This window comes from Haliaeetus albicilla, chromosome 23, assembly GCF_947461875.1.
Source record: "Haliaeetus albicilla chromosome 23, bHalAlb1.1, whole genome shotgun sequence".
NCBI lineage: Eukaryota > Metazoa > Chordata > Aves > Accipitriformes > Accipitridae > Haliaeetus > Haliaeetus albicilla.
The window spans coordinates 1,480,015-1,507,641 of record NC_091505.1 but is presented as its reverse complement, the minus strand read 5'-3'; the positions used below and the strand labels follow the sequence as shown (position 1 = coordinate 1,507,641).

General features: G+C 39.7%; 1 protein-coding gene and 1 long non-coding RNA gene across 3 annotated transcripts; one reads left to right on the top strand and one right to left on the bottom strand.

Moving 5' to 3' along the window:
- The first annotated feature begins 86 nt into the window (after nt 1-86).
- LOC104325557 (SLAIN motif-containing protein-like) lies at nt 87-26,210 on the top strand. Of its 2 annotated transcripts, XM_069810827.1 has the most exons (9): nt 87-218; nt 2,973-3,700; nt 13,012-13,148; nt 15,813-15,962; nt 20,031-20,171; nt 22,118-22,435; nt 22,632-22,769; nt 22,928-23,246; nt 25,059-26,210. In XM_069810827.1, the coding sequence occupies exons 2-9, from the start codon at nt 2,991-2,993 to the stop codon at nt 25,114-25,116; spliced, it is 1,971 nt and encodes a 656-aa protein (XP_069666928.1). In that variant the 5' UTR covers nt 87-218; nt 2,973-2,990; the 3' UTR covers nt 25,117-26,210. The 2 variants fall into 2 exon arrangements, with proteins under 2 accessions (XP_069666928.1, XP_069666929.1); XM_069810828.1 differs by lacking the exon at nt 15,813-15,962.
- Nucleotides 21,699-26,623, bottom strand: LOC138690680 (uncharacterized). Its single transcript, XR_011329433.1, has 2 exons — nt 26,328-26,623; nt 21,699-23,620 (listed from the first exon to the last, which is right to left on the bottom strand). It is a non-coding gene; the product is annotated as an uncharacterized lncRNA (long non-coding RNA).
- Nucleotides 26,624-27,627: the final 1,004 nt, after the last annotated feature.

Below are 27,627 nucleotides of genomic sequence, written 5' to 3'. Positions count from 1 at the left end.
CCTTCAACCACACCACACGGGCGCGCGCGGGGGAGGGAGGGGCGTTGCGAGGGGAGGGGAGGAGGGGGCGGGGCCTCAATGCGCGCGCGGCGGCGGCGGCGGCGGCGACTCCCTCCCGCCGTTTAGCGAGCGAGGATCCAGTCGGCGCCGGAGAAAGAAGGAGGAGGCGGCGGGGCGGGCGCCCGCTCACCGACAGAGCCACCCGCCACCCACGGCAGGTACCGTGTGAGGGGAAGGGAGGGGTCGAGGGTGGCCGGAGCCCTCGGCTCGGCGTTGGACTGGCCGCGCCCGAGCCCCCCCCCCCCCCGCAGCGCCCCGTCGGGGTCTCGCCCCTCCGTTCCCTCACACACACCCGGGCGCTCCCCGCCCCGGGCCCGCTCCTCACGCAGGACATCCATCCCCCCCCCCCCGCCACGGTCCGCTCCCACCCGGGCCCCGGTCTCCCTCACAGCACCCGGTACCGGCTGCGACCCTCTCCTCGCCCTCACCTCCCCCCCCCCCCCCCCCCCCCAGCCCCGGTTCCTCCCTCAGCGCGGCCGGCCCCGGCCGTGCCCGCGCACCGGGAGCTGTCCACGCTCCGGGACTCCCGGCCGGGCGATGGGGAGGGGGGGTCCTCCGGGGTGGGGTGGGGGCCGGAGACGGCTCCGGTTTGCAGCCTGCCCGCGGCTGGGGGGGGGAGAGCTGGCGGCCGGGCGGGTGGAAGGGCCCCGGGAGCCCCGGCGGGAGGGGGGGGGCACACAGGCGGCCTTCGTTCGGCTCCCCCCCGCCTCCCACTGCATCTCGTCCGCTGTGGGGAGGAGAGCCCGTTAACCTGCCGTTAAAAACCCGGATGTCTTTTTGAAAAAGTCCAAATTATTGTCTCCGGCACAGTAATGGCTTGAAATGTGGCTTCCTTCTTTTTTTCTTTTTTCTTTTTTTCTTTTTCAGCCCATTATACAATGAAATTAAGTTTTGCAGATTTATATTAATCTTTTTTTCCTCCCCTGTCCTTGCAGCTTTATTTGGGTGGTTTCTAGACTTACTAGTTGTGGGAAAAGGCTTAAACGGTTTTAATCTGTTTGTTCTCCCCCCCATGAATGAAAATGCAGTTTTCGCTGCTCCTCAGCCTTGAAGAGGAACTGATTTTTTGGGTGACAGATCTCATTGCTCCCCCCCCCTTGGGTCGTTTTGTTTTGCTTTGACAGTAGAACTCTTAAACTCCCCACTGGTGCATCCTCAGTGAGTTACTGAGCAATAGCTTTGAAATGTCTTTGGAAATCATGCTAGTTTCGTTACTCACTGAGAGGCTGGATGATTTCGTAGGAGCGAGAATCCACACAAGGAGATTGTCAAAGTGGGCATATGAGTAGGAATCGGATTGCTTGGTAACTACAAATTAAATTTCTTTTCCCCGCGTCAAAATGATTTCCGTAATGCTTCTTACAGGTATGGTTTTGAAAGCTATGTTTAAAGTGCCTAGCAGCCAGCTCTGTTCACTTACAGCTCTTCGTAAGTGCTGTTCGTGTTCATTATTAATTCAAACGTAAGCCTACAATGTTCATCTTGCATGTAGAGGACCAAAATAAAAGAAAAACCTTGTCAAGTAAAAAAGCCCCAAACTATATTTTTTAGGAAATATACTCAGCTACTTCTGTTACAGGTAACAAAGTAATAGGGAGATGCTACGGTGTATATGGAGCGGGTGTCTGTATTTTTAACCTTGCTTGCTTTGTGTACTTTGTGTGATATTTAATTTTTGTGGTTTCCTCTACCAGCTGGCAGTTAGGCCTTAAAAACAGGAGAAATTTGCAGACAGCAAAGGGGGGGGGAGAAGAACATCTACAGCCACAAAATATTAGGGTTCAAATGCAGTTATAGTGCCTGCATCAAATCTTTTAAACTTTGAATTGGGTGTCATCTAACTCCCTCGTCTGTAAGTCTATTTGCCCTCCTTCTGCAAAATAGAAAGGATTTGTAATTTTTTTAGGGGAATCCATTTTACTTGCTCTGTGGAACATTTATCTCGTATCAGGGGCTTCAATGAAGCATCAATTCAGAAATGAATGCACGCATTGAAACTGAAAACTCATGTAAATCGCTAGTGTAGGGAAAAATCAGTGTGTGCTGCTTATTCTGTAAGTGTTGTAAAACTGTATGTAAAGTGCACCAGCATTATTTTAGAGCTTTTGGGAAGCCTGAATAACTGTGCAGTTTAAAGCTGCTTGAGTGACGGTGCCCTGCACACTCTTCCTTGGTCAGCACAACCACAGGATGAATAGTAGTGCTTAAGACAGGAAAAGCAGAGAGATGGGTTCATTTTATGAAACTTATTGGAATGTGTAATCTATGGTGTGATATATTTATATTTTTTTTTCCTATTTTTCGCTGTGTTTGCATCACAGAGCTTGCCTCTCTCTTTTCAGTTGTAACAGGAAAATATGCCAGTAAAGACATGCTTATTTTCATGTACCACAGTAACTGCAGTTCCTGTCGTTAGTCATTGTCGTTAGTCTTTGGTATAAGTTGATACAGAAATGTTTTCAAGTTTTTTCTGCTTTTCCAGGATAAACCTGGTAATGAACAAAGGATGTTTTTACCATTTTCTTAATGCTGTCATTGTCTGACGTCAGCAGCTTGCTAATTATGTTTCCTGACTTTGCTCAACCAGTGCTTTTCTCATGTATTTTGTTTGTAAACAGATGGAAACTAAACTATTGTGCATGATTAAATCAGCTTCCTTTTATACAGTCTAATTTGTAGCATAATAGTTGCACATCCTAGCTGTTTAAAAATGAGTCGTTTGTGTTTGTTGAAATGTTTCATACTAATTTCAGTTGTTCTTTTTCAATAGGTTTTGATTAAGTTCAGTCACATGGTACCCCAGTGAAATTAGTTTATGCTTATAAAAGTCAGAATTTGTGGTGTTTAATTCCAGTTTGCTTAAAATATCATGCATCTTTGTGGAGCTTTTATACATTTTTCGTGTCTTGCAGTGAAACTGTGTGTTTTGGATGATGGTAGTGCCTGGAAGCGCCCCGGTCATACAGCAGGATCATGCTCTGGAGCCTGACTTAGGACGAGACTCAATGGAGAACTCTGCCATGGGCCCCGACACGGAGCCGGCATCCGAGGAGGTTGGCCCAGAGCTAGAGGAGGTGCGAAAGCTGCGGGAGCTAGTGAGGAGACTGGAGATCGAGAATCAGCACCCACGAACGAAGAGCAGCAGGAGCATGCTTGGGACAAACATGCAGAGTGACATCCATGCTGGTGTGGATAACCATGACTCTGGTCTTAATGGGATGGAAATTAATAACAGCATCAACGTGATAACAGAGAAGCAAGAATTGCAAATCATGGCAGATCTGAACAATCAATTAAGCAAAATAAGAAAAGAGGAAGGAGAGAACAACTGCTTAAAAAAAGACATAGATGCCCAAACGCAATATAGCTGCAACAGTGCCACTGAGGAATTGTCTTCCAGCATGTGTAAGGTGGAAATGAAGACTGCTGATAACGTTAGATGTTCTTCACATATGGATACAAGTAATAGCACAGAGCTTATGCGAAACATGGTCATTACAGGTATTGATTCCTCAGTTAAAATAAATGAACAAAATCCCAGTGAAAAATGTGGAGATCTAGAAAGTCTTTCAAATAACACAGATCTGGATGAAGTCAAAGTGTTAGAGCTTGAAAATTGCAATGAAGAAGAAGATAGCTGGTATGTATCTCAAAACTTTAGTAATACATGGAACTTAACACTGCTGTGGTTGGGAGTTTCTGTATTTAGGTGTGCAATAATTTTTAAGGGTATAAAGTGATTTCAATACAGTGCTTTGATTTTTAGCAGCAAGAATGCAGTTCTCTTTATCGGCTCTTCTTATGTTTAAGACCATTGTGCCAAAGAATTTTTTTTTTTTAAATCAGTTTAACTGTAAAGCTTCTTTTTCCCCCTTTCTTCCTGATGCTGCTGTAGCAAGCACAGAAAACCCTTCTTTCCCTGTTAGTTTATTCACGTATAATGCACGCAGATGAGTGAATAATGGAGTTTTTAAACTTTGTACATAACTGTCAAACACTGTATTTAAGTAAGAATTTTGTAAAATAGAAACTGAGACCTTAGACCATCTGGAATTTGTGGCTTTTGCTAGTATCTAAGATGACAAATCATTTCCATTTCCTGAATACTGTTTCTTTGCAGTTAACCTGTTTTCTTTTGTTCAGAGACATGAACTGAAACAGATCAATGATGTAATCCTTAACTGACCTTACTTTGTAGGACTCTCCACTTCACCAGCAGCCTTGTTTAGAATTTGTTTTATAAACTGGTAGATTAATTTCTCTTGCCCTTCCAAAGCTAGTTAAAGTTCAAGGCGAATTCCAGCTCACGGATAGCTATGACTTGAGATTTTACCTAGAGTTTATAATGTTAAGACTTTGTAGGATAGCCTCAGGGATCTGCAAATTGTGTAGCTAGAGATTAATCTAGCAGGGAAGACAGCGTTGCGGAATGGTTGCTGAATACAAAACAAATCTTAAACTCTAAAAATTCATTAGCTGTTATAAGTGAAGGTAAACTTCATTAATGGAATGGAGCTCAAAAATGTAATTATGTCAGCCCAAATCTAAATTCAAGCTTATTAAAAACAGGGTAAGCCATTTTTGAGATGACAAGTGAAGGAAGACTGATTTTTCAGTGTTTGTTAGTTTTGGAAAGGAATGTATAAAGTTAGAAGTGTTCTTCAAAATAGAGTTTCTTCTTATGCGTTCTTTTTGTGGGCATTCAGAAAGTTCATTCACACACCTCTCCCAGCTGCAGATGGTACAAGTGACTTCTCATGTGCTTTTAATTTGTACTGCCAGTCATGATTTTTTTTTTCTTTGCAAGATTTCTTTTAAAACCCAAATACTGGTTCTAACTTGATTGCTGAAACTCTTTAGCATACCTAAACGCGATTTTGAGCAAATTTCTTGGGGGGAAAAAAAAAAAAAGAAAAAGAAAAAAAAGAGAGAGAGATAAAGGAATATATTTAACAAGTTGAGTTTGGGAGGCAGGCTTCATTATTTCCATGTTAATGAAAACAACTAGTTTTATATTCATGCTTATATAGCCTGTGACATGAGAGATTCTTCAAACTGTATTGACTTGTTAAAGAAACCAGACAGAGTCTGAGATTTACATGGCTGGTGAATACTGTCCAATGCAGTCAGGATTGATTCTGCACCCAGAGGCTCAGTTTATTAACCTTTCCTTGAGTTGGTGGCTAATAAGGTCATTCTTTACCAGGTACGCTTCTCAGTAGACCTTGTAGGATCTTCATGTTTTTGATACCTCTGTTTTCTCATCAAATTGGGTTCATCTAGGCCAACATATTAAAAAGAGGTGCCCCAAGGAGTTTAAATAACATTGGTATTGTGGAGCTCTTGTGCAAGTTCTATTATCATAAATTACCTTTAATCATGTTGCGTTGCTTCTGTCTGTTTTGTTTTCTTCTTGTCAAACAAACCTAGTAAAACAAGAGGCCGTTTTTATGATGGCTTCTTGTTGCAGAGCTCTTCAGCTAAACTGAAAGTGGGGAACGAGTAATGTATGTACAGTCAATAGCGCATGGCCGTGCTTATTGCCAAATATGCTAAATTCTCTTCATAAGCATGTCTCTCATACTGTCCATGCAGATATTCATGCATTCCTATCGGCAATAACCAGAAAACAGTGGTTGGGGAAGAGAGGGGGGGCTTCTTTAAAACAAACAAAAAACCAAAACAAAAACACCCTTAATGCTATATGGATTTAGGATCAACTATAATAAGGTGGCTTTGCTGATTGGGGGAATTTTGTACTGCCTGGATGCAAGTAATACCTAAATGTGTTAAGCAGTATATTAGTTAAAGCAAATAGCTTGCTATGTTGTTATATTTGCAGTCCTTTTTTAATATTATACATTAGGAAAAAAACTTTAGCTAATATTGGAACATATCATGTGTACTTTGATACTTAGGATTTTTGGCAATTTCTGAGAAATTCACAGTGGCTTTGTTTTTTCCTGTCACTGCTGAATTGATAAATTTTAACCACCCAGTCCTTTTGGTTTGCTGACCTTTTCTTTATTATCAGCTAGTAGAGGGGATGGTGCTTTATACCTTAAAGAATATCAAGAACTCATTTTGTACACTTTTAAAGTGTGAAAGTGTTTAAAATAGGGGGTGGGGAGCAGGAAGCTTTCAAAAAGAGAGGCTTTAGTTCTTACATCTTCATGTTATGCTAGTTTTAATAATGGGTCCAAACTTCAGGGTAATTTCTCTGGTGGTATTGTAGTTATGCTCCATGACTACTTCGTAGGTTCGAAACCTCTAGTTGAGTCTACTGCGTGGATTTTTGCCGCTCGAGCCGAAGTGGTAACAGCAAAAACCATTGCCCCAGGAGGGCCAAAATGGAAGCATGAAGGAGTGGGTCAGAGGATTTGTTACTGTTCTCTGCAGGTGCAGATAGTCTCAGTTTCTGCGCTGTTTTGAAATTACTGGTTTTATTTGGATCAAGCTTGCAAATGTTTCTGTGCATCTTCCCTTGGTTTCAGCAAGATTTGCGTGGTCTCAGGTTTTGTTTTTTAAAAACAACATTGCAATGACTGAACTCCTGTGAAACATGAGGTACTGCATCACCTGCAGTAGCTGTAACTCAGTACTCCTTTGGTGTCTGTCCCTTGACTTGCTTTCTTAGGTCACTTTCTCAAATAGCTGTTCAAAATTGTAAATATCCTTGAGACCCAATCAAGCGAAAGTCGGCTTTCTGTGCTGTTGAGTTCAGCATGATGCTTAACTTAGACTTCAGTGCTGTTTTCTCATTACTGGTTACCAATTCGCTCCCTTATGTTATGCTTCAGTGCAGGTCAGCTCCTGAGCTGTTTCTAGAAAGGCTGTTGTCCGTACAGAAGGGAACAAACAAGATATGCTTGCAATAGCGTTAGTTTGCTTGTCGTCTTAGTGTTTGTCATTCTTGGGTACCGCCTGTATGTAAGAATTAGGTTGTGGTTTTCTATGTGTTTAGTTTATTGTTCTTTGTGCAGTGATTTGTGTTCAGCATTTTGTTACGCATTCCCGTGCTACTTGTTTGGTGTTTTGCCAATTGCCAATTATTTTTCCTGGTAAGACTTGGGAGAGAGAATTTTGTCTTGGAATTATGATGAAACTATTCAAATTCCAAGCCCCTCTGAACTATAAAGTATTCTTATTAATGTGTCATTGGATGAAAGAGAGAGAGAGAAATGGCAGAAATTAAAAGCCTTGAAGTTTTTCAGTACTCTTTCTCCTTTTAGCTGGATTAGACTTTCCACCTCCATCTCCTTTGATGGAATGAGTACCAAACTCTCTGACCATGTCTCACCTTGAACAACTTTAGGTTTTCTCCTTGATGGAAGGAAATAGGCCCTTGGATGTGTCTCCCCAGTATTGCTACTGCTGTTGCTTAAGGTCTTGATCCCAGTGGCAAAACTGCCAGTGGTTTTACACAGGGCTTCAGGATAAGCTTTTATGTATGTTCTGCTTTTTTTTTTTTAAAAACAAACAAACCAACCAACCCAAAACAAAACACGCCATAACAATCAAGCAAATCCATGTAACAGAACCTTTTCTTTAAGTTTCTTTTAAACTGCTGAGTTCCTTTTAGAAGAATACGTAGAATGTGATACGTGTGTACATGAATGTACAGGTCTACTCAGCCTAATGTGGTCCTGTTTTTTGTGGGGTGAGGAGGAGAAGGAATCCATGTCACTCAGGTGAATCCCTACATTGCTGCTACATCCACGCCTTGCACAGTTTTCATTCCAAAAAGCCTGTCTTTCGACATAAAATAGGTTGTGCTGCCTTCACCTTAGGGTTGTGTTGTCTCCTGCTTGAATACAAGAGTTCAACACAGCAAGTAGGGTGCCCTTGAAATAGTCTTTGTAGGAAGAAGGAGCATGGTTTACTCAAATTACTATTTAGGAGTTTCCTGGGAGTGTATGTTTTCAGACTTAGCCCCATGTCCACTGGCCTTCTGTATTAATGTCTAAAAGCATTTAATTCAACGTACTGCAGGATATCATAATTGTTAGCTTGTTGTGCCATCAGAGATAGAAACAAATTTTCTGGAGAAGTTCCACCAAACGAGGATGTGGTTCTGCACAAAACTCGGGTATTGTACCAATATAGGATTATGAAAAATGTGTCCTCTTGTGCCTCTAATTTTGGGGAGAACTTTAACTCCTTATTCTCTATATAATCGATTTGTACATTTCCTCAGGCCGTGTAGTAGTTTGCCTGCAATCTTTCCTTGCTGACAAGACTCTTTATGACTTAGAAGCAGTAACTTGCAAGGCCTTAGTTTCTCAGACTGGTCATCAGATGAAAACCTTCTAGAGGTATTTTTAACAATGGATTGGTTAGCTCTGTTGCATTAAATAATGTACAGATGACTTACCAAAAACATTTTCTGAATGTCTAGGTTGTTTGAATAGTGCGTTACCCGTTTGTGCTAGCTGCAGTTAGCCATTACGACGGTCTGTGTAACGTCTGTCTCGCTGTGCACAATCTCTGGGTAGATTGAGCTCCTTCAGAACCCTTCTGCGCAGCGTTATGATAGCATTACCATCGGCAGTCTTCGTTGCCAGTAATTGCCAGTGCCGGAGTAGAGTAACCTGAAAGGAAAAATCTACCTGCTTGTCTGACACTTGTGTGCAAAATACGACCTTTAGGGTTAAATTGCTTTTGATGGCGGAGGCTTAAAATGACAGTTCTTACTGAAATGCTTGAGGAATTGACTCATGGCTTTCTGTAAAATGAGGTGTGCTCATTTGCGCTGCCAGAGTGGAGGGGGAAAGCCTTTTTATGTTGCTGCAGCGAGATTGCTAGAGATGCTGCTCAGCATCCTTGTGCAGTGTACGTATAATACAGCTCTTAAGTTGTCCCACAAGGTGCCTTTTGATCGTCTTACAGACTATTGGCTGTGTCATGAGATTAAGCTAATGCGATGTTTAGAGCTTCTGTGACTTAGTGACTAGATCTTTGGTATTTTGTTCAGCAGGATTAGTCGCTAGATAGACATGAAAAAATGGTGCCTCTTCTGCAAAACATGCAGTATAATTTTTTTTTTCCCTCTCTTTCCCATTTCTGTTTCTTGGGATAAAGGTTCACACCTCCACTTGGGCTAATACTATAATGTTTTTATATGGAGAGTTTGCCACAGTATTTTTCTCATGTTTTCTTTCTATGTTTCTGTCATTTCAAGACCTGTGCAGTATTGGTTCACTGTTGCTTTCCACAGCACTGTACTGTCAGTATTGGTATCTCTGTGCAACAATAGTGTTTAGATTTGAGACTAGAACAGCATAAGCACAGTAATAAATCTGAACATCAACTCTCTGAAGTGTGATACATAAAGGAAAGGAAAATGAATGTAATCTGTTTGAAAGACACGCTTTACAGAAGAATTTAGGTGCTGCCTTAGCACTTTATGGAGGTGTATCTTATAAACCTGAATTGTTCTAAACATACTTAGTTACCTCAGGTCTCCTCCTTGCATTGATGTATATAACTCAAAGGTTTCAAAATCAGTATAATTTCTGCCATTTTTGGTACCGCTGAAGCTACTGGTGCTAAGTGCTGTAGAAGATGAATAATAAACCAAGCATGTGTCTTAAAAACTGAGGTTCATTTTACTTTGTTTAATTTACTAATGTACTAGTTATAGAGCTTTCTGCAGCTGAATTCTCTTCTTATGATCTATAGATTTACTAGTGCAAATATTGTGCATGATTAGGATCTTAAATTCTGAGGCAATAGTGGCTTGCACTCTTCTAATTGATCTGATGTGTTAGTACATTGTGAAGATTTTTTTTTTAGTGCAGTGTGTAAGTTGAGAAAGTTGTCATAGTATTTTCTAGATTCTCGGGGGGGGGGGGGGGGCGGTATTTAAAGCAGTATTTTCAAAATCAAACAATAATGGCCATTAGCTCCCACAAATCCTCCTGTGGCATTGACCCCAAAAGAAAGATAGCATCTCTAGAAGATGTTGGAATAAAGTGCAAAGAATCCCACAAATTTATTTTTTGGGTGCCTACGTTCTTAAAGGAAGAAAAATCTCATGTTGTGCTTGCTGCACAACTAAAACTACTTGGCTCTTACCAGAGGTGCATTTCATAAAATACTTCATATGGGAAAGTGAAACACATACACTAGTACGCAGAAACTAAAGATGCTTTATCTAAGGGTTTCCTCACAGAAGCTGAAGAAAATTTCATTCATATTTAATGTTATGCAGCAAAACCCCAATACATCAAATTGAGATTATATGGCCAAATGTTTACTTTCTGAATTTTGTATTAGGCCTTGTAACTCTCTAAATAACTTCTTAATTGTCATTTGCAGTTTGACAAAAGAAAATATTCAAAGCATAACCTTTTGCTGTTTAAACAGAACATGCTTCACACCCAAACTGCTGAGTTGTAACAACAAAATGCAAGGTAAAGCTTGTTCCGTAATCAGGTATTTGTTAAACTCAAAAGACTTTGGCTGACTCGTAAACTGGCAGTCGTAGGCATACTTAATGGCATGCCTGAGTACATTTTTTCCAATGCTTATTGGATTAAGTTAACCTGACAAATCAAACAGCCTTAGAGGATAGAACTACCAGAAATAAAATTCTGCATATTTTTAAGCAGAGCAGAGTGAGTTTAGTTTATCACAAAAACCTCTTTCAGAAGAAAGCCTGTTTTAGTTCAGCTAGAAATGTGGTACTGTATTAACCTGGCCTCTGTTGCTGCGGCAGTTGTGCCACGGTGGCTAAGGAGGATGACACTGGGTGGGGGAATCCTTTAGTAAAAAGTGACTTTTGGTTCTTTATGTCATGTCCAGAAAAATATTAACTTCTATTTGTGGGACTGGTGTTTTTAGTTTATCAGCTGATGGTGTATAGTGCTCCAGAAGAATAAGCTATGCAAGCATGTTTTGAGAAGTGAGCTTGCTAAGTATGTTGCACCTTCCCCAAAGCTGCTTAAAAAGGAAAATAGTAAACCTGACGCTGATGAAATCAAACCAGAATTCCTCTTTTTTTATAAGTTGCCCATCAGTGCACTGAAAAATTGAGTTAGCTTACTTAATTGACGTTAGTGAAATTTTAAGTGAGACCATCTCTTGCCAATAGACTTGTCAGCTGAAAAATGAGAGTCTGCTGGCAGACTACAGAGGACTCCGGCACTCTGCGAAGCAGGTAGCTCTGCTCCAGGTGGAAATGGTTCTAGCAATCAAACAAGTGTTGTCATTTTCAGCTGATACAGTTCTGAGTAGAAACATGATTAGCAGTGTGGAAGGAGCTGGGTAGAACAACTACTTCCTGAAGTAGAGCAGGATTTTCTCTCTTAACCTAAAATATGTGAAGAACAGCGTGACCTGCCCTAAGGAGGCTATTGGCCTCTTTTTTGTTTGATGGTTTTATTGCTGCTTTTTTTGGTCTGAACTGTAAAATAAATCCAGAGAAAGAGCACTTTGCTTTCTCTGTTTTATTGGATCCAAGTTGTTGTAATGCTCATTTACCCATGCAGAAATGCAGCAAGATATGCTTGTGAGGTCTTTCATAAAAGATAACATTGCACATTCAGGAATATTTGTGTTCATGTTTCTCAGCATTTATTTTGTCAATAGCAAATTAGGTTTTGGATTTTTTTATTTGCATGTGGTTTTGTGTAAAGCTTGGTGTGAAAAAGCTTCTGTATGACACATGACTAAAGAGACTGAATCTCTGCTCCCTGAATAAAATCGGTCTGGTCAGGGGCAGGAATATTATTGACAGTGGCATGTCAAGAGGCAATAGAGAATAATTACCTTCCACCTGTATCCCATCCCCCAGGAACCAGACAATATCAAGAGTAAATAGCAGGTAACTGCTTCACAGCAAGTGAACGCAGGTGGTTCTTCACCCTATGTGTCTGTGCATTGTGGGACTCGTTGCAGTAGGGTGCTGTGGGTACTAAAAGCAGCTATGAATTCAAAAAAGGGCTTAGATGGATTCACTGAAAAATACTCTTTTGAGAGCTGTTGCATACAGAGGTGCTTGATCTGATAGTCCCAAACCGCAAAGTTGCGGTAGTCCAGGACAGCTTTCTGCATCAGTGCAGCTTTTGGATTGATTGTTTCTGTACTTATCCTTACCTGGATACAGGATAGGACACAGGGCGATAGGTTAGACAGGCATTTTGATGCCAGCACAATGATTTAAATATCCCAGTTGTTTGTATATTTTTATCTTGGCCAAACATTGCTTTCATGGATAGGATGCCCCACAACTGAGAGTCCCATAGTATGTTCCTATAACTTTTAAACACAAGGGGTTTTCAGAAATTAATGGGGTAATTACTAAAATATCTGATGTTTTATATTAGATTTGTTGTGGAAAGGAGTATTTTATGAATTGAATACGAGATGTCTGTGTGAGAATGAGTAACTGGAACAGAAAGACTTGATGTATCTTGCTGCAGGAGTGTCAAAAGTTACTGCTGGAAGAGAGAGTAGGAGCAATTGAAGTGCATGCAGACATTCCTTGAAATCTTAAAACCATCCTCATGATCATTTTATGCTCAAATACTGATGAAGATGAAATATTATGTATACATCAGTGTGAGGGCAGCTGTTGGGAGTAGCATAAATCAAGTGTGGCTGTAGCTGGTTTGCTGGTGATGAAGAGGTGGGGGTGACAGGTGATGTTGAGTATACCAACAACTTAACTTTTAGTAGTATTCCAACAGCCCAAGCTTGAACCTTTCCTTGCGCAGGTTCTGTACTTTCTCTGTGAAGCCATCTTTAAGTGAATTTTTACTATTGTGACAGTAAATTTTGTTTCTGAGTCATAGTATACAATTTAAACTTTAATTTTTCCCTCTGTTTTTAGTTTGGATAACTTTTCTATTGCTTACTATCAGGCATGCTTTAGTAAAAGCTACTTTGGTGGCTGTATGCTTTGAGTTAATGAGTGTTATTTACTGTCTCCTTTCAATTGTTGCAAAGGCTCTACGTGTCCCCAAGAAAATCTACTACAGATCAGAAAACTGACTCACCTTTAAAATGGTGCCGACAGGTGTTGGATAATCCCAGTCCCGAGACAGAAGCAGCCTGCCGAACTCTTATTAACAGACTTGATCAAGGTACGTAAACTATAAGCATTGTTTCTTCAAGTGTATCTTATTTCCACTTGTGTACTTTACATTGTTCAGAAACAGTAAAGCAAAGGAGACATGAAGTTTGCGGTTGCTGTAGTGGAGAATATCTGCAGAGATAGCACTTCAGATGTTGTGCTCTTGGTGCATATTTGTACAGCCATGTTTGTTATTGTATAAAAACCTCCCTGCTTTTGGTTTACATTGACAATGCATCAAGTGATGAAGGTAAGAGATCATTCTGTAAGCATTTAGAAAACTATGCTGATTACAAGTAATAGATGAAACAAACTGAACTGTGATGTTTTGCCTCTGTATTTTTTAAGATGCAAATATAAGCATTTGAAATTAATTGCCAAATTGACCACCTTGCTTTCTGGGTTTTTTTTGTATGTTCAGAGCCTAAACACTAAAATATATTTTAGTGTATGCCTAAACACTGATATATATTTTAGTGTTTTCAGGCTCTTGGTTGTTTGGGTTTGGATTTTTTTGTTGTTGTTGATAATATTCAAACATCTTTAATGTAAAAATATGTAGAGGGAGGAAAGTGCTGCCGGGGAGTGGGGGAGAGAATCATATGAAATTATTATTGCAGCTTTTTTCTATATAAAAAGTTCTAGTGTTGTTGCGTGTTTCTAATGGAGATTATTCTTACTGTTTCTTACCACTAGTATTATTACCTGGGTAAAACAGTTGACGCTCAAAGCTTACAATAATGGAACATTAAAATCTGTAACTTGAAGAAAAAGGTGTCACTTGGAAACCTAGTTTTTCTTCCAGTTTTATCATCCCCTAAAAGCACTTCATGGTGGCTTTCAGCTGTGTTACTTAACTGCTGAGGTAAAATCCCTTACTTCATCTGCCTGGAATGAAAGGACTACGTTCTCTTCAGTAGTTGCATACCACCATCATAGTCAGTATTCTGGGGTTGTAGGTTTGTGTTTTTTCTTTTCCTTTTTCAGAGCACAGAAGGATCAATCCCATAGTAGCCTTTCACTGATGTAAGAGCTGTTAGAATAGATGCATAGTTTACTTCATCACAAAACCAAGGGGGTTATTCTATTTCTGCATACCTGTAGTACATCACGTGGAATCCATCTAGTAGATAGCCTACCTTTGTCTTTTCAGACGTACTCCAGGTTTGTATGTAAAATGTGCAAGTCCTGGGCTGAGTTGATGCTAGCCAAGATGCTGAGGGGTTTGAAATGAAGAAGTAATCCTTTTCTGTAGTGTATAACTTTCTATATCATAGGTTTCCTATATAGGCAGCTGTGATTTATCCTGCAGCTGGAGGGATGACTAGTTTTGTTATTTTCTTCTAACAACTCATCATTGGAAAGCATTGCAGAGCAGGATGTGTTGCAGCCTCATCTGTCTAGTTTGACTTGTGAACATCTAAATACAAAAGCTGTGGTGAGCAGTGTTTGAAAAAGTGAAGTTTCTGAGAGAATTAATGTTTTGAAGTTCAGTGATATTCTTCACTGCTGAAAATACAGCCCCCAGTTTGGTGCAAAAATTGTCTGCCTGGGTTTTGCATTGGCTGGTTTTGTCTTCTATGTGAATGCAATAATTTTGATTTCAGTTTAACCAGTAATTTGACCTCAGTGATTTGAAGTCTGAGAGGCCACTGTTTTGTTTTGGGTTTTTTTGTTTAAGTTTACATACTAACAGTGTTTTGGCACTGCTTGGAGTCAGGCTTATTTTGAGTTTAGCCTTGAAATTCCTGATCTGAGATAATTTAATGTAGTTTGAGAACAAACTTAATTTACTTTTATAAACCATCTGTGCTTAAAAATTCAAATGAAGATTCATTTGATTAACTCTTTGCTTTCTGTCTTAAATGTATAAGGCTTTACTTGTACTCTATCACTGTTTTCTAACTAAAGTAGTCTGACCTTATATTTGTGGGGGAAATAAAAAAGAAAACTACATAGTGAATCTTCATTATTTTCTTACCTACTGTTCTCTAAACAGTAAGGGTTTACTGGGCAATTCAGCAGCCCCTTGAATATATAGAGAACGTAGACTGAGTCATTTCTGTAGCATTGTAGCTGCTTGTTTCCTTCCAGCTTCAGTAAGCATGGATGCACTAAGTTTTGCTACCTGTCTTCTTTTTGATTGTTTTGCTAACTCATGTGTGAGTCTATGTTGAACAAATATTTCAGAATGGTTGTTTTTATATTAATTTGCTTTCCTTTTAATCTAAAGGCATAGCTTTTGTGGTTTAATGTTGTTTTGATTCCATCCTTAAAAATTCAAAAGTAACACATGTGTAAACATAAAGTTCAATGGTGTTTCTTAAAATGAAGATGAGGTATAGAAGTAGCAGATATTTATGAAAACAGTCATCTTTGAAGACCAGCACTGAAACTTTCAGAAATGTATGGCTTCTTTAAAGCTCAGTTTGTCAGTAGTTATTCTTGGAATTCTTCAGGAGTGACAAAACAAGTTAAAGGGGAGAGTGAGCAAGGGAACAGGCGCTGCTTTGCTTCCTACATCTTGTAACTGACACCATCAAGACATCTTATTCGAAGTACATCTGTTACAATATTTAATCTTGTTTGATCTGATGCCTTTCTTTATCTTATGCTCTTTGTTTTTAAAAATAATTTTATAACCTTTATGGCTTTTTTGTATTTTTCCTTCTAGCCAGTAGATGGAAAAACCTGTATTGCAGTCCATTGGCATCACCAAGCGCACATAATTTGAATACAGAGACAGGCTCCTGTAGCAATGCACTAAACTCTCCCGGGCATCTCAAATCGACTAACAAAGCACTACTAACCTGTGGCAGCTCAGGTATGGCATGTCAGTAGAGCAGTGCAAACCTGTAGTGTTTAAAATGCAAGGAGTATTACTAATGGACACAGGGAAAAGTTGTCAAGAAATGTGAGTCCAGCCATGGGGTTTTCTCCTTTTAATTTGCCTGCTTACTGACCCAGGTTTCATCTATTATGTGGGAGAAAACCTCCTTGCATTCTAAATGTCATGTAGTTATTTCATGGGTTTGTTTCTATAACTTCCTATATATTTATAAAATGTACTAATTTTAAGTGACTTAAAATAGAAAACAGCTGTTGGGGCAAAGAAAATATTGCTCTTGAATAATGTTATCATATGTAGGTGTTAACTTTATAAAGTTACTTGGATTCAGTTTTCTGGCTTGAGAGTTTGTGAAGTTTCTTTTGAAAATAATGATTAATGTAGGCAACAGAAAGAAGCCTTGAGCTTTAAGATAAAAGGTGTTGTCTCCAGGCTAAGTCTTTAAATTGGCCGAGTGGGCAGCTAAACACAAAATAACAAAAGCTTTCTATCAGGCTTAATTGTGTCTGGAGACTGATTTCCTACCTTAGAGGCAACTTATACAAAATTCTTGTTGGAAGCCTGTATTTGTAGGTATGATAATAAAGCTTGTCCTAAGTGGCTTGGCCTTAAGTCTCCTGTACATTTAAGCTGCTTGCTGCCTAAGGAGTCCATGTAGGCTCTTCCAGGAGCTTCGTTTATCCTTGATGCAGTTCATGCTCAGTTTCCTAGTACAAATGCTTTGCCTCTTGGCTTTATTATCAAAGGAGTCTTCCTTGATTCGTTTGTTTCTTTGTGAAAACTGCTATATCCTAATTTGCATGTTTAAAAACATAAAGCATGTTTAACAGTTTCTGGCTTCAAACCTGATGTTAAATGAACTTTTTTTTGAAGAAAAAAAGGGTTGCATATGAATGTTTTTACAGCTGCAGGTATGCTTTTGAGATCTGCTGGTTTTCTGTTGTAAACAGAAATTAACATTTATCTCTATTTTGCAAACAAAAGGACACATGTAGGACTGTTATTTTTGCAAGCTGAATTCTGCAGGGAAAAATCTCTAAATCAATTTCTTGTTTTTAATACGAGGTTGGTTGGCAATCTAGATGTCTGACCACATTTTCACACACAAGCAGTTACTGATGTATAAAACCAAAGTGTCTTTGTAACTTCTAGACTTCTTCATTCACTCTGCAAATCTGCTGAAGTTGTTAAGGGTACCAAATAAAAAGCCAAGTATAGAACAGGCTTTGTCCATGTACGATTATACATGAGAGTTCACTTCATCTGTTTGGTGACTTCCAAACTTCCCTTGGGACTTATGTAAGTGCCAACACGAGTTTAAAGTTCACTGTCGACTTGATTTATTCAAATCTGATTTTATTTCTAAGAAAAACAGAGCTTCCCTACCATTCAAACGAAAAATATTTAACAGTAACTTCCCTTAAAAACTAAACGAAAATAACCTTTTACAAAATCCAGATGTGGTATATTTTGAAGCTTCTGTAATGAAAACCATAATCAGTTCATCTTGCAATGTTAAGCCACAACAGTTTTTACTGATGAAAGAATGTGAATGTTTTTCTTTCCCTCCTTGACTGTTTTTTAAATAGACCTGTAATTTGAAACGCTACAACAAAACGAAACACACACAATTGAATTGGGAACTTTGCTTTTTAAAACGCTGTGTTCAAGATGCAACTGTATTAAAAATACAGCTTTTAGTATTAGAGAAGGTGTTAGATACAGCAGGAAACCTGTGCTTATTCATTATACTACATCCTACAGGTGCAATCCCTGCTCTCATGTTGGCTTTACTTCAACTGCTTACAATGTATTTTCCTGACACCAGAAGGAAAGAAACAGGAATATGTTATATGGCAGTGCAGCCTTAATACTGGAGTGTCTTGACTTGGAGTGTGTATTTGTGTAACACACACATGCACAGGCGCACCCCTTGACTACGGTCACACTTCTACCACTGTATTATGTAAGCATCTTGAAACTGCAAAAACTTTACGCCTTTTCACATGAGGAATTTGAGGCTTACTGGTACAAAGCAGCTTGCTCAGTGTCCATGTAAGAATTTTGTTTTACGCCTGGACTTCAAACGTGTGTTTTCCATGTCATCAGTTACTACTCTTCAAAACTGGTTCAAGAAATAACATTGGGAACCTGCTGCTTTTGTCTGCCTGACTGGAATTAACCATTATTTGAAAGGGTTGCTCAGAAATGGTTTTTAGATGTTTTGCTGAGAACAGACAAAATGTTTTATTTCTAGCATTGTTGTTAAGAATTATTCAGTAGGTGCGCTGCCTTCAAGACTTCTTAGAACACAGCAGGCAAAACTGCGTGAGCTAAAGTAAAAGTCAGTGGTGAATGACATCCTATAGATGCTTTGGGAGGCTGACATTCTTGCTTTGTCAGCTGGTGTGTTACAGCTAACTTGTTGCTTTTTATTTAAGTGATGATCTCGAATCCCTGCTTGAGCAGGATTTGTATTTCTTAAGCCTATTCTAGCTGAAAGTGATGTTAAGTGCTCTTAGGCTCTTGCATATCTACTAGCTTTATCTGATCTTCTGTCTGATCGTGTTTTTTTTTAATTTTTTTTGATGGGTCTAAATCTATATAGTATGAATTGCAACCTTCTCTTGAATCACTTTAAGGTTATGATGTACTCTCTCCTAAAATAGCTCTGTAAGTTACATGGTTTTATGTGTCTGTCTTTGAGGGTTAGTTATGCTAGGAGCATATTACAGTATTTTGTAACATGTAGCATAGATAAGCACATTTGCTGTGTAGAGGTTTTACATCTACTAATCCTTCTGCATTTCCAAAAATTTTTCTAGCAGGTGTTTTGGGGTTTTTGTTTTGGTTTGTTTTTTTTTTAAATACAAAGCAGTAAGGTAGTTATAAAACAGGAAAAGAAGATGAAGGTATGCTCAGCGTTGTGTGCTCTCTCTCAAAGATACTACCCCGACCCCAAATTAATGTTGATGGAATGGTAGCAAGATTCTCCTGCCATTGCCTGCATCTGCCTGCCATCTGCAGATGGAGATAAGCTAACTGCTAGGTGATGCTTAGCCTTCCTGCAGTAACAGTCATCCCAGATGCCAGGAAAAGTAGTATTTGAGGAAGCCCAAAGGCAGTTGTGATACCACATTTCTGCACATAGGGCTACTTAGAAGCCTCCCATGGTTGAAGGACAAGTACCAGTACAACCCTAAAGTTACATGGCTTGTTCTCACCTCCCTATTTTAGTAGCAAGTGGTAGTACTCTTATGCCATGGAAAATGTTGACTTGCTGACTTAAGAAAAAGTACTAACAGGTAAAAGTTTCCACTTAATGATGATTAATATGATGATATTTTTATTATTCTTCTGCAAAAGGGAAATTATTTGTTGTTCTTCCTAATGCCTGACTGATGGAAAAACTTCCCTGTGGAAAATATCCTTTCAGTTTGTTTTTTATGACCTGCTGTATGAACAAACTATGGCCTTCCCTCTAAGAGAGAGTTTGGTTTATGTTGAGAGGAAGAAAAAAAATGGATAAACCTCAGGAGTGGGGAGGAGGCAATCTAGTGTAAATTCTACTTTGCATAAGCAGATTGCATGAGTGATTTTTGAGGTACTGTACTCTGAAAGCCATTTAGATCCTTTTACTCCTATGACTGCTCACCAGCGCCCTAGCAAGCACTTTGTATAGCTTTGCAGTTTAATATCTAGATCAATAGTTGCCCCTTTCTCAAAATAGGCAGAAATAATACTGATCTTTTAAAGTATGTTTCTATGCTCAAAATTACCAAGCATCCCTTTGCCACCTTCTGGACAGAAGTCGACAATTTTTTTTCCCCTGTGCAAAGACTGCCTCCTGAAAATTGCAAGTTAAAATACTGAGCATTGTGTTCTCAAGTAATTTCTAACTTCTTAATTATTTCTAGCAACCATACCTCAACTTCACAACTGCACTGATTTTATTACCAGAATAAGTTCTCTGCTGCTCATTTTTGTTTTGTATGTGGATGTCTGAATGCTTTTTCTGTTCCTCCCTCCTCTTTCCTCCTGAAGGTTATTTGAGCATGCATTCTGCACTGAGCTCTCAGTCATCTGTGGACAGTGAGCTGAGTACATCTGATGACTCTATCTCCATGGGATATAAACTGCAGGACTTGACTGATGTCCAGGTTATGGCACGCCTTCAGGAAGAAAGTACGTGACAGCAATCTCCGTTTGGTGTTACAGTTTTAGAATTGTAGAGAAATGTAGATGGATTCCGCCTGTTCTTCTCTTCCTGCTTTCCCCAACAAAAAAAGAATTTAAGAGATCTTTTGAAATGTTTGTGATTTTGCTTCCTTTAAAAATCTACAGACCCAAACTGCCACTTAAAGTTAGCAGTTGTATAACCTTCTCAAGATTACACATCGTAAAGCAGAGGATAGTCTTGAAAGTATTATCCAAACCCCCACTTTAAATATGTAAGTGCCCTTTAATACTCAAAAAATATTCCATCCCAGATTGTCTCTGAAATACAGGTGAAGTTTCATGAGTAACTGTTTCATAAGAGTTACTGTTTAAACAGCAGCAGCTCACAGTTGCCCATCTGGTCACTGTCCCCTCACTTAAGCAAACACAAGCAGCTGTGACTGCACTGTGTAGTGGTTTGGGGAACTGATCAGCTGAAAAAAATAACCCAGCAAAATTTTTTGCTTGTAAATTTTTGTTGTTCTGAGCTGGCTGCCTAACTGCAGCCTGAAATCATATTAGAAGCTGTCTAGAAGACTGAATTTTGCAAATTGTTTATTTCACAGAAGCTGCAAGTAGTATTTCACTGCTGTGTTGAGTAAAACTAAGAGTTCAAGAGTACTAAAAGTGAAAGAGCTGAAATTACAATTGAAGTTTTGCTCTGCTAGAGTGCTCAGAGACAGTTCTGCAAATTTAACTTAAGCATAAAACATGTCTGTGTCCCAGTGTGGGGGGATTTCAGGGCCCTGATCCAGTTCCCATTAAAACATTGGTAAACTTTCTGTTGACTTCAGTGTGATTTGGGTGAGGTCCTTATTGAAGATCAAGGTGGAACAAAGTGGTTGGATCTGTTGGTCTGTGCAAACTAATCATAACTGTGGTTTACAGGAAATAGAGAATGAAGTTCTCTGTTTTTCTTTTGGAGAACACTTACTTTTAGTACTGTGCCTTTAATAAATTTAAAAAATACTATGATCTAGGAATTGGAATATCAGATCAAAAAGAGCAAAAGACATAAGATTTTGTTATCACTTTATTGTAGCTAAGGAAAAGTTCTATTAAAGCAAATAACGGCTTTTTTCTTTCTAAACTTGAATATTTTTTTATGCTTTGTGATCACTTCAAAAAAAATGTCGAGGAAATCCCATCACATTACAAAGTTTCCAGTGAAATATGAAAAGTGCTTCATCCTCAGAATGGTGGGAGCTTTTCATATTTCCATTGTGAAGGGAGAAGAGCGGGGAATGCTTGCTTTTTTTTTTTTATCCCTCCAGTGAAGGGACTGCACCAAGAAGAGGGTTCTTCAGAACTTTAACTGATGCCTTTCTCAAAAGCCCCTTCAACCAGTTTGCTAAATTAGTTCTTGGTCAGAAGTTGCTTGTATTTTGTTAGGCAAGAAGACGTAAATAAAGGCGTAAGTTGGGGGAGGACCTGTAAATAAACCAGACGGATGCACTGTAGATGTCAATAAGAAGCAGATATTTTTTCACTCAAAGGCAGAAGTTCAAATCTTTATTGCAACCTGTTGAACTGCTGGTGGGTGCGTAACTAATTGAACTAAAAAATTCATACTGTAAATTAGACTTCTATACCTAGTTGACCTAACAGAGCTTGCATGGCAATATATAGTCCTCAATCACAGCTGCTTGTGTATGTGACCTAAGGAGTAATTCAGGTCAATTTGAATATTAACTCTTTGCTCTAATTAAACAGTACTGATGTGGGTGACACTGTTCCAGTTTAGAGATTCCATATGCTGTGTCTTCAGTAAAGAGAGTTATTAACTTGACTCTCCTTCCAAGGTGAAATGAATCACTGATAAAAGCGCTGCTTCTGAGGTTGTGTTGCAACTGGGTAAGGAATTTCTATTTTAAAGTATGATGACTTTGAGCCGTGTTGCCCTCTATCTCCAGGCCTCCGTCAGGATTGTGCCTCTAGCTCTGCTTCTGTATCACGTCGCAGTTCCAGTGCCTCCCTTCACTCTCTGCGAAGGGGTACCTACAGTGACCAGGAGTTTGACACGTACAGCCTTGAGGATGAGGATGATTATGATTGTTCCCTGTCATACCGTAGCACTCACAGATACTCACCATCTCCGCTCAGTTCACCCCGATGTCAGTCCCCTTCTTCCAGTGCAGATTATGGCAGGTCATCTACTTCCCGTATCCGTCCCCCAAGGAGGTCTGTGCAAAGTCCCATGCAAGACCGGCTCAAGTATGCAAACAGCGAAGGTAAGCTAGTTGTGAGAGTCAGTGAAAATAATTTTGACATACGCAGTTCAAAACTGCTGTTATTTAATGGAAGCTAAGAATTAGTTACACGCTTGTCTGCTTCTAAGTGCGTATGTTTTTCAAGAGATAGTCTAATCCATTATACATCTCCATTACTACCAGAAGCAGCGAATAAAGAATTTGCTCTTGATTTCAGAGGAGATGCGCCACAGCATGCCTAACCTGGCCAGGACGAGCCTTCGAGCTCTGGAGTCTGTACGCAGCAGTCGGAGCTTGGAGTCAGATCTGCAGGTGCCAAGCAGTCGAATTCCAAGAACTCAGCAACGGTCAGCAGGTCTGTGCAATGTCTTCTATATGCACTGCTGTAGTTGATTTCCTTCTTTCTGTTTAACTGACCCAACTAAACCCAAGGCTCTTAAAAGGCCTGGTGTCCTGAAGTGTTCTTAAAATACTGTTGCCAACCGAGTTATTTTTTCATTATTTCACTTCTAGGTCTGGCTCCCAGCAAGCTCAGGTATTCCTCCAGTGCTGGGCAGTCTCCCTTAACAGTGCGACAACCCATGAAAGCAGGGTCATGCACAAACTCTCTGTTAACACCCAGGCAGCCAGTGAAAGCCTGCAGTTACACAAGTCCTGTTAGCGGAGTTCGAAAACCACAGCCATCTTCACTTAGCACAGGCTCTTCCAGTAGCAGTTGCACTACCAGAAGCAGCAATATGGTCACTGTGGCAAAAAATTCACCCATTAAAGCACGCACGTCTGTTGGAGGAATCTCGGTGCCCAAAAGCAAGCCAACACCACCATCCAAGAGGTAAGTGTGAGACTTCAATTCTGCCTCTCTTTCACAAATTAGAAACACTTTTTTATAAAGTTATGTTCATCTCCTGGTTTTAAAGTGTGACATGGGTATAGTGTTGGGTCAGAGCTACTGATGAGCTTTAAATGTAGGGTTGTGGTGGGGGAGCCCTTAAAGAAAGGGTAGTACTTAGCTGGAGGATTCATGGATGTTGAGTACTTTGCCCTCAGTCAAGAAGAAATGGGTTGCAGTTTCTTTCAGTACCACTCAAATTAAATTCTGTGAACTTATGTGTGAACCGACAGGCTGGGACTCATCAGCTTCTGGGTGAGATTCCCCTCTTTACCATGTAATCTGTGACCAAACCATTCAATATTCCAGTATTCCATCTGTTTAAAAAAATAAGTGGTTTTTTTTTTAAACAGGGCTAATTATCCAGGAAAATGAAGAGGCATAGGCTCAAACTTCTTTCTATTAAGAAATGAACATTAGGGCACAGATTTATTTGGTGCATACATCTGGTTTTGGGAAGGGGAAAAACTCTTCCAAATGACTAATAAACTGTCTTTACTGTTAATGTAATAATCTTCCCAGATGACCTACTTTGGTGCCTCTGTAACTTTGCTACTAGTAAAATAAGTTTGGTGGGTTTTTCTTCTTCCTTAGTCTTTTGTTAGGACTCAAGGTGGGCATTGTCCAAGGCCTAAGGAATTTTTAGAAGGGTTTGAAAAGTAGGACAAATTAACAAGGCTTGTCTTAAGCATGATTCTATATACATTATAGTAGAGTAACTTCATACAACAAGGTGAAAGCAGAGCATATATAATGGTTTCCAAAACCAGAATTTTTGTTCTTGCTGCAGAAGTCTGAACTGATTTAGAGGCCACATCTTAATCCAGAAAGATGGAATGAGTTTTTGCACTTTTTTGACATTTACTTCTAGCTTTTATGATTAGCTTCCTAAATATTTAGTCAGTGGATATTGGAACTTTGTAGACAGTTTAAAGCAACAGCTGTTTAGTTAGGACATGTTCAATCTCTTTAAAGAGCAAGGCCCCCAAGATGCTCGTGACTACGTGCACGGACTGCTTTATGCCATTTTAGCAAAGTGTGTTCTTATCCCATTGTCTTAAGGCATCTGCTGTGCTTTTTTGTGTGGTAAATCCACTACCGAATTGCCACAAGCTATTTTTTACAGTTACTTGCAGTACAATTGTAGTGTAAACTTCTGTGATTGAGGGGAAGTTAAAAGTCGATTCAGTATCAGACTAATAAGCAAGAAATACTTGTTGATTTTTTTTTTAATGTCCCGTTGTAGCCTTCAATAAATTGAACTGTATCTTTAAAAAAAAATGCTCAAAAGGAAATTTTTAAATTCTTAATTTGTAGTAGTACTCTACATACAATCTGATTATTTTTCCTGTGTTTAGTCATATGTGCAGAGAAGAATACTTCTCTTGGACTCAGTCATGGGAAAAACCCACAACACTATTAACTACTTAGCAGAGCAGGATATATATGTCACTAAATACCCAGTAATAGTCACTTAATTTCTCTGAACTGTCTGAAATTGCTGCTGCTGTGTCTGTTCTGCTGGCTGTCTGGTGTAGGGGATGTGCAAGCTGTACACATGTGTGACTGCAGCAGTTTACCTAAGGCAGGCAGATTTTTTTTTGACACTGTCAAAAGACAGATGTTGCAGAAGCCCAGTGTAAACCAAAGCCTCAAACAAGCATTCCTGTGTACATCAACAGATCTGGGGACTTTGCTTCTTGGAGCTGTTAGTGACTACTTCTTTTTTTTTTTTTTTTTTGTCACTCAAACCAGATTTCTTCAGTCAGCGCAGACCACCGAGGATGATTCCTGGAAGGATGGGTGTTACTGACAACCTAAAATGCTGATGCACTGCCAAACACTGCTGTGAAGCAGACCCCCAGCTGGCTGGGCGTAAGAACGTTATTTGAAAACAAAACTCAAGAAACCCATCGCACTGCAGACTGATGTATATAGTTCCTCTCCTCTTGAACGCAGACTTATTCTCACCTTCTGCTATTCTGCCAAGAGCCTGACCTCTTCGTGGTGGAACAGACAACTGTTTTACTGTGTTTCCACTGTTTAAAACATTACTGAAATACCAGTCTTCACATGAAGACTGAAAATAGCCTTATTTCATATAAACCTCTACTTGCAGCCCTGTGGAAAGTTTGTCACACAGAACTTCTGATGTGACCTGCTCCTGAGGATGCTTGCTTAAAAAGGCTGCTGGTTGTCCTGTTGTGCCAGAAAGCAGCTTTGAGCTGTTGCTATGGTGTGTTGCATAGCAGGGGGAGACTAGAAATAGCTATATAGGTGTTAGAAGTAAGACTTTTAAAATTCACCCTGGTGTACTCTAGTATTTGTCTGAAACTCAGCTGTTTGGGTTTTTTTTTTACTTCTGTATAGAATGTATTTCTGCTACTTTTTATTGTTTGTTCTAGAAGATGAAGCCGGTTTTTATAACTGTAGTACACTTCAAGCTGTTGTATTCAAGTGTGTGCATCACAGTTCACAAGTGAAGGAGCAGTACACAATATTTGTGTGGGTTTGTGAACAGGCAGTTACAGAGACAGGGGATGCTACTTAAAAACTGCTGTTTATCAGCATCTTCATATCTCAGCTGAGGAACAAACACTGGTTAAAAGTACACTTTTTAAAAATACCCCCCCAACTGATTTGACTTGAAGTGTTTCCCTTTGATCTCTTTCAGCTAGCCCCTAACTGCCTTGATTTTTGTAGAAGAGTTTTCTACTGTCTCTTTGGCTATGAAGGATTCTGTTTCAGTGTCCTTTTCCTCAGCAAGTGCTGGATGCTACGAGTACAGTCTTAGTACAGAAAATATGCACTGATAGCAATGTTCTCCCTGCCATCAATGTGATTTTGATAGTGTAGTTTAATAAAATGTTATGGTGCTGAAATAGATCTGCTTTATTCAAACAGTGAGCCTGACTTTGGAGTGGTTTTTTGTGCTAGGAATGAGGCTTTTCATGACAGGCCCAGCTCTTCAAGCTCTGCATGTTTCCAGAGGAAGGCTCTTACAATGCAAGTATTGATATTTACCTTTAATCTCCTTGGATTTCATAAGAATGAGGCAGGTGTTAGCCCAGGAAAACTTAATGCACAGCACTTGTTCATGTCTTTTCTAGGAGAACATCACAAGTGGCAAAGCAGAACAAAACAGAGGAGGCACCACTTGCACATAGGAAGTTCTGCAGGGTGCTGTACAGCAGAGATCACTTTTTACATCAAGTTTGCTTTAGAAAGATAAAAAAAAAATGAAGAGGCAGTTGATAGCAAATTGCTGTTTCAGTCCAGCTCATGTGTATGTCCCTGTATCACCCTCGCAGGGTAACGCCAACACATTCTTCTCAGCCCCTTGCGCAGAAGTCATCGTCACACACTAGGAGCTCTGAGACCGAGGTTGGGTTTGTCACCTCTTGAGATGCAGCTGTAAGCCAGTAACTGAAAAGTAGCAAGGGGTTTCTTTCTCACATTCTATTTGCTCATTCTAATGACTATCAGTGTTTTAATATAAACTTAAGATACAGCTGCATACCATTATTTTCCTGAAGGTGAAATAACCCTCTTCTACTTCAGAGCAGCATTGTAAGTCTCAGAGCCAGTTCCGCCTTGTTGAAAGGGCAAAAAGGAAGGTTCTTGTTATAAGCACTGTTACAGGTGGGAAAAGAAGCAGATGACACTGAGCTGGAGCTATTGCTCATTCTCTGACTAGAAACACCTCCCTTCCACACATGAAAAATGTCAGAGACAACTGTTTTTACACAAATAGGCTTCTCACTACCCCCAGTAAAGCTCTGCAGGTTTACACACTGCTCTGTTAAGGTTTTTCCTTTAGGGAGGAGAAGGTTCTTTTCCAATACTTCTGCCTGATGGAAAAGCTGGAACCTGGGTCACACTGAACTTGCCTTCCCAGAGCACAGAAAAAGACCAGCCACATTTCAGTTTGATTTCTCTACTGTGTGAGAGTTCTCCTTCTGTCTTTTACTGTGGTCTATATTTCAAAGGTAAGAACAGGCCTGCTTTTTCCAGGCAGTGTGTTTCTTTGCAGCCTCCTAAGTTGAGACAGCTGCTAGTATTTAATGGATATATAACAGATACTTAGTGCTAGGTGAAGAACAAAAACTTTCTGGAAAAGTAAAATATTTCAGTAGTTTAAAGGTTATATTCTAGTTAAAGGTTATCAGGCATGTGATACTGTTTCTATGAAGAACTGCAGCATGGATGACTACAGAGACAGGGATTTGGATACACATTCCTAGACAGACCAGAGGCTAAAGAGACAAGTAAGCAAAAAGGTTAACCAGGGCCTTACTCTGAGGTTGGGTTCTGCTCAAATTCA

What these genes read in the sequence shown, in the direction of transcription:
- LOC104325557 (XM_069810827.1), top strand. Translation starts at nt 2,991, where the DNA reads ATGATGGTAGTGCCTGGAAGCGCCCCGGTCATACAGCAGGATCATGCT. An exon ending in AATGAAGAAGAAGATAGCTG is followed by an intron (nt 3,701 to 13,011) that starts GTATGTATCTCA and finishes ATTGTTGCAAAG; the next exon opens with GCTCTACGTGTCCCCAAGAA. An exon ending in ACTAACCTGTGGCAGCTCAG is followed by an intron (nt 15,963 to 20,030) that starts GTATGGCATGTC and finishes TTCCTCCTGAAG; the next exon opens with GTTATTTGAGCATGCATTCT.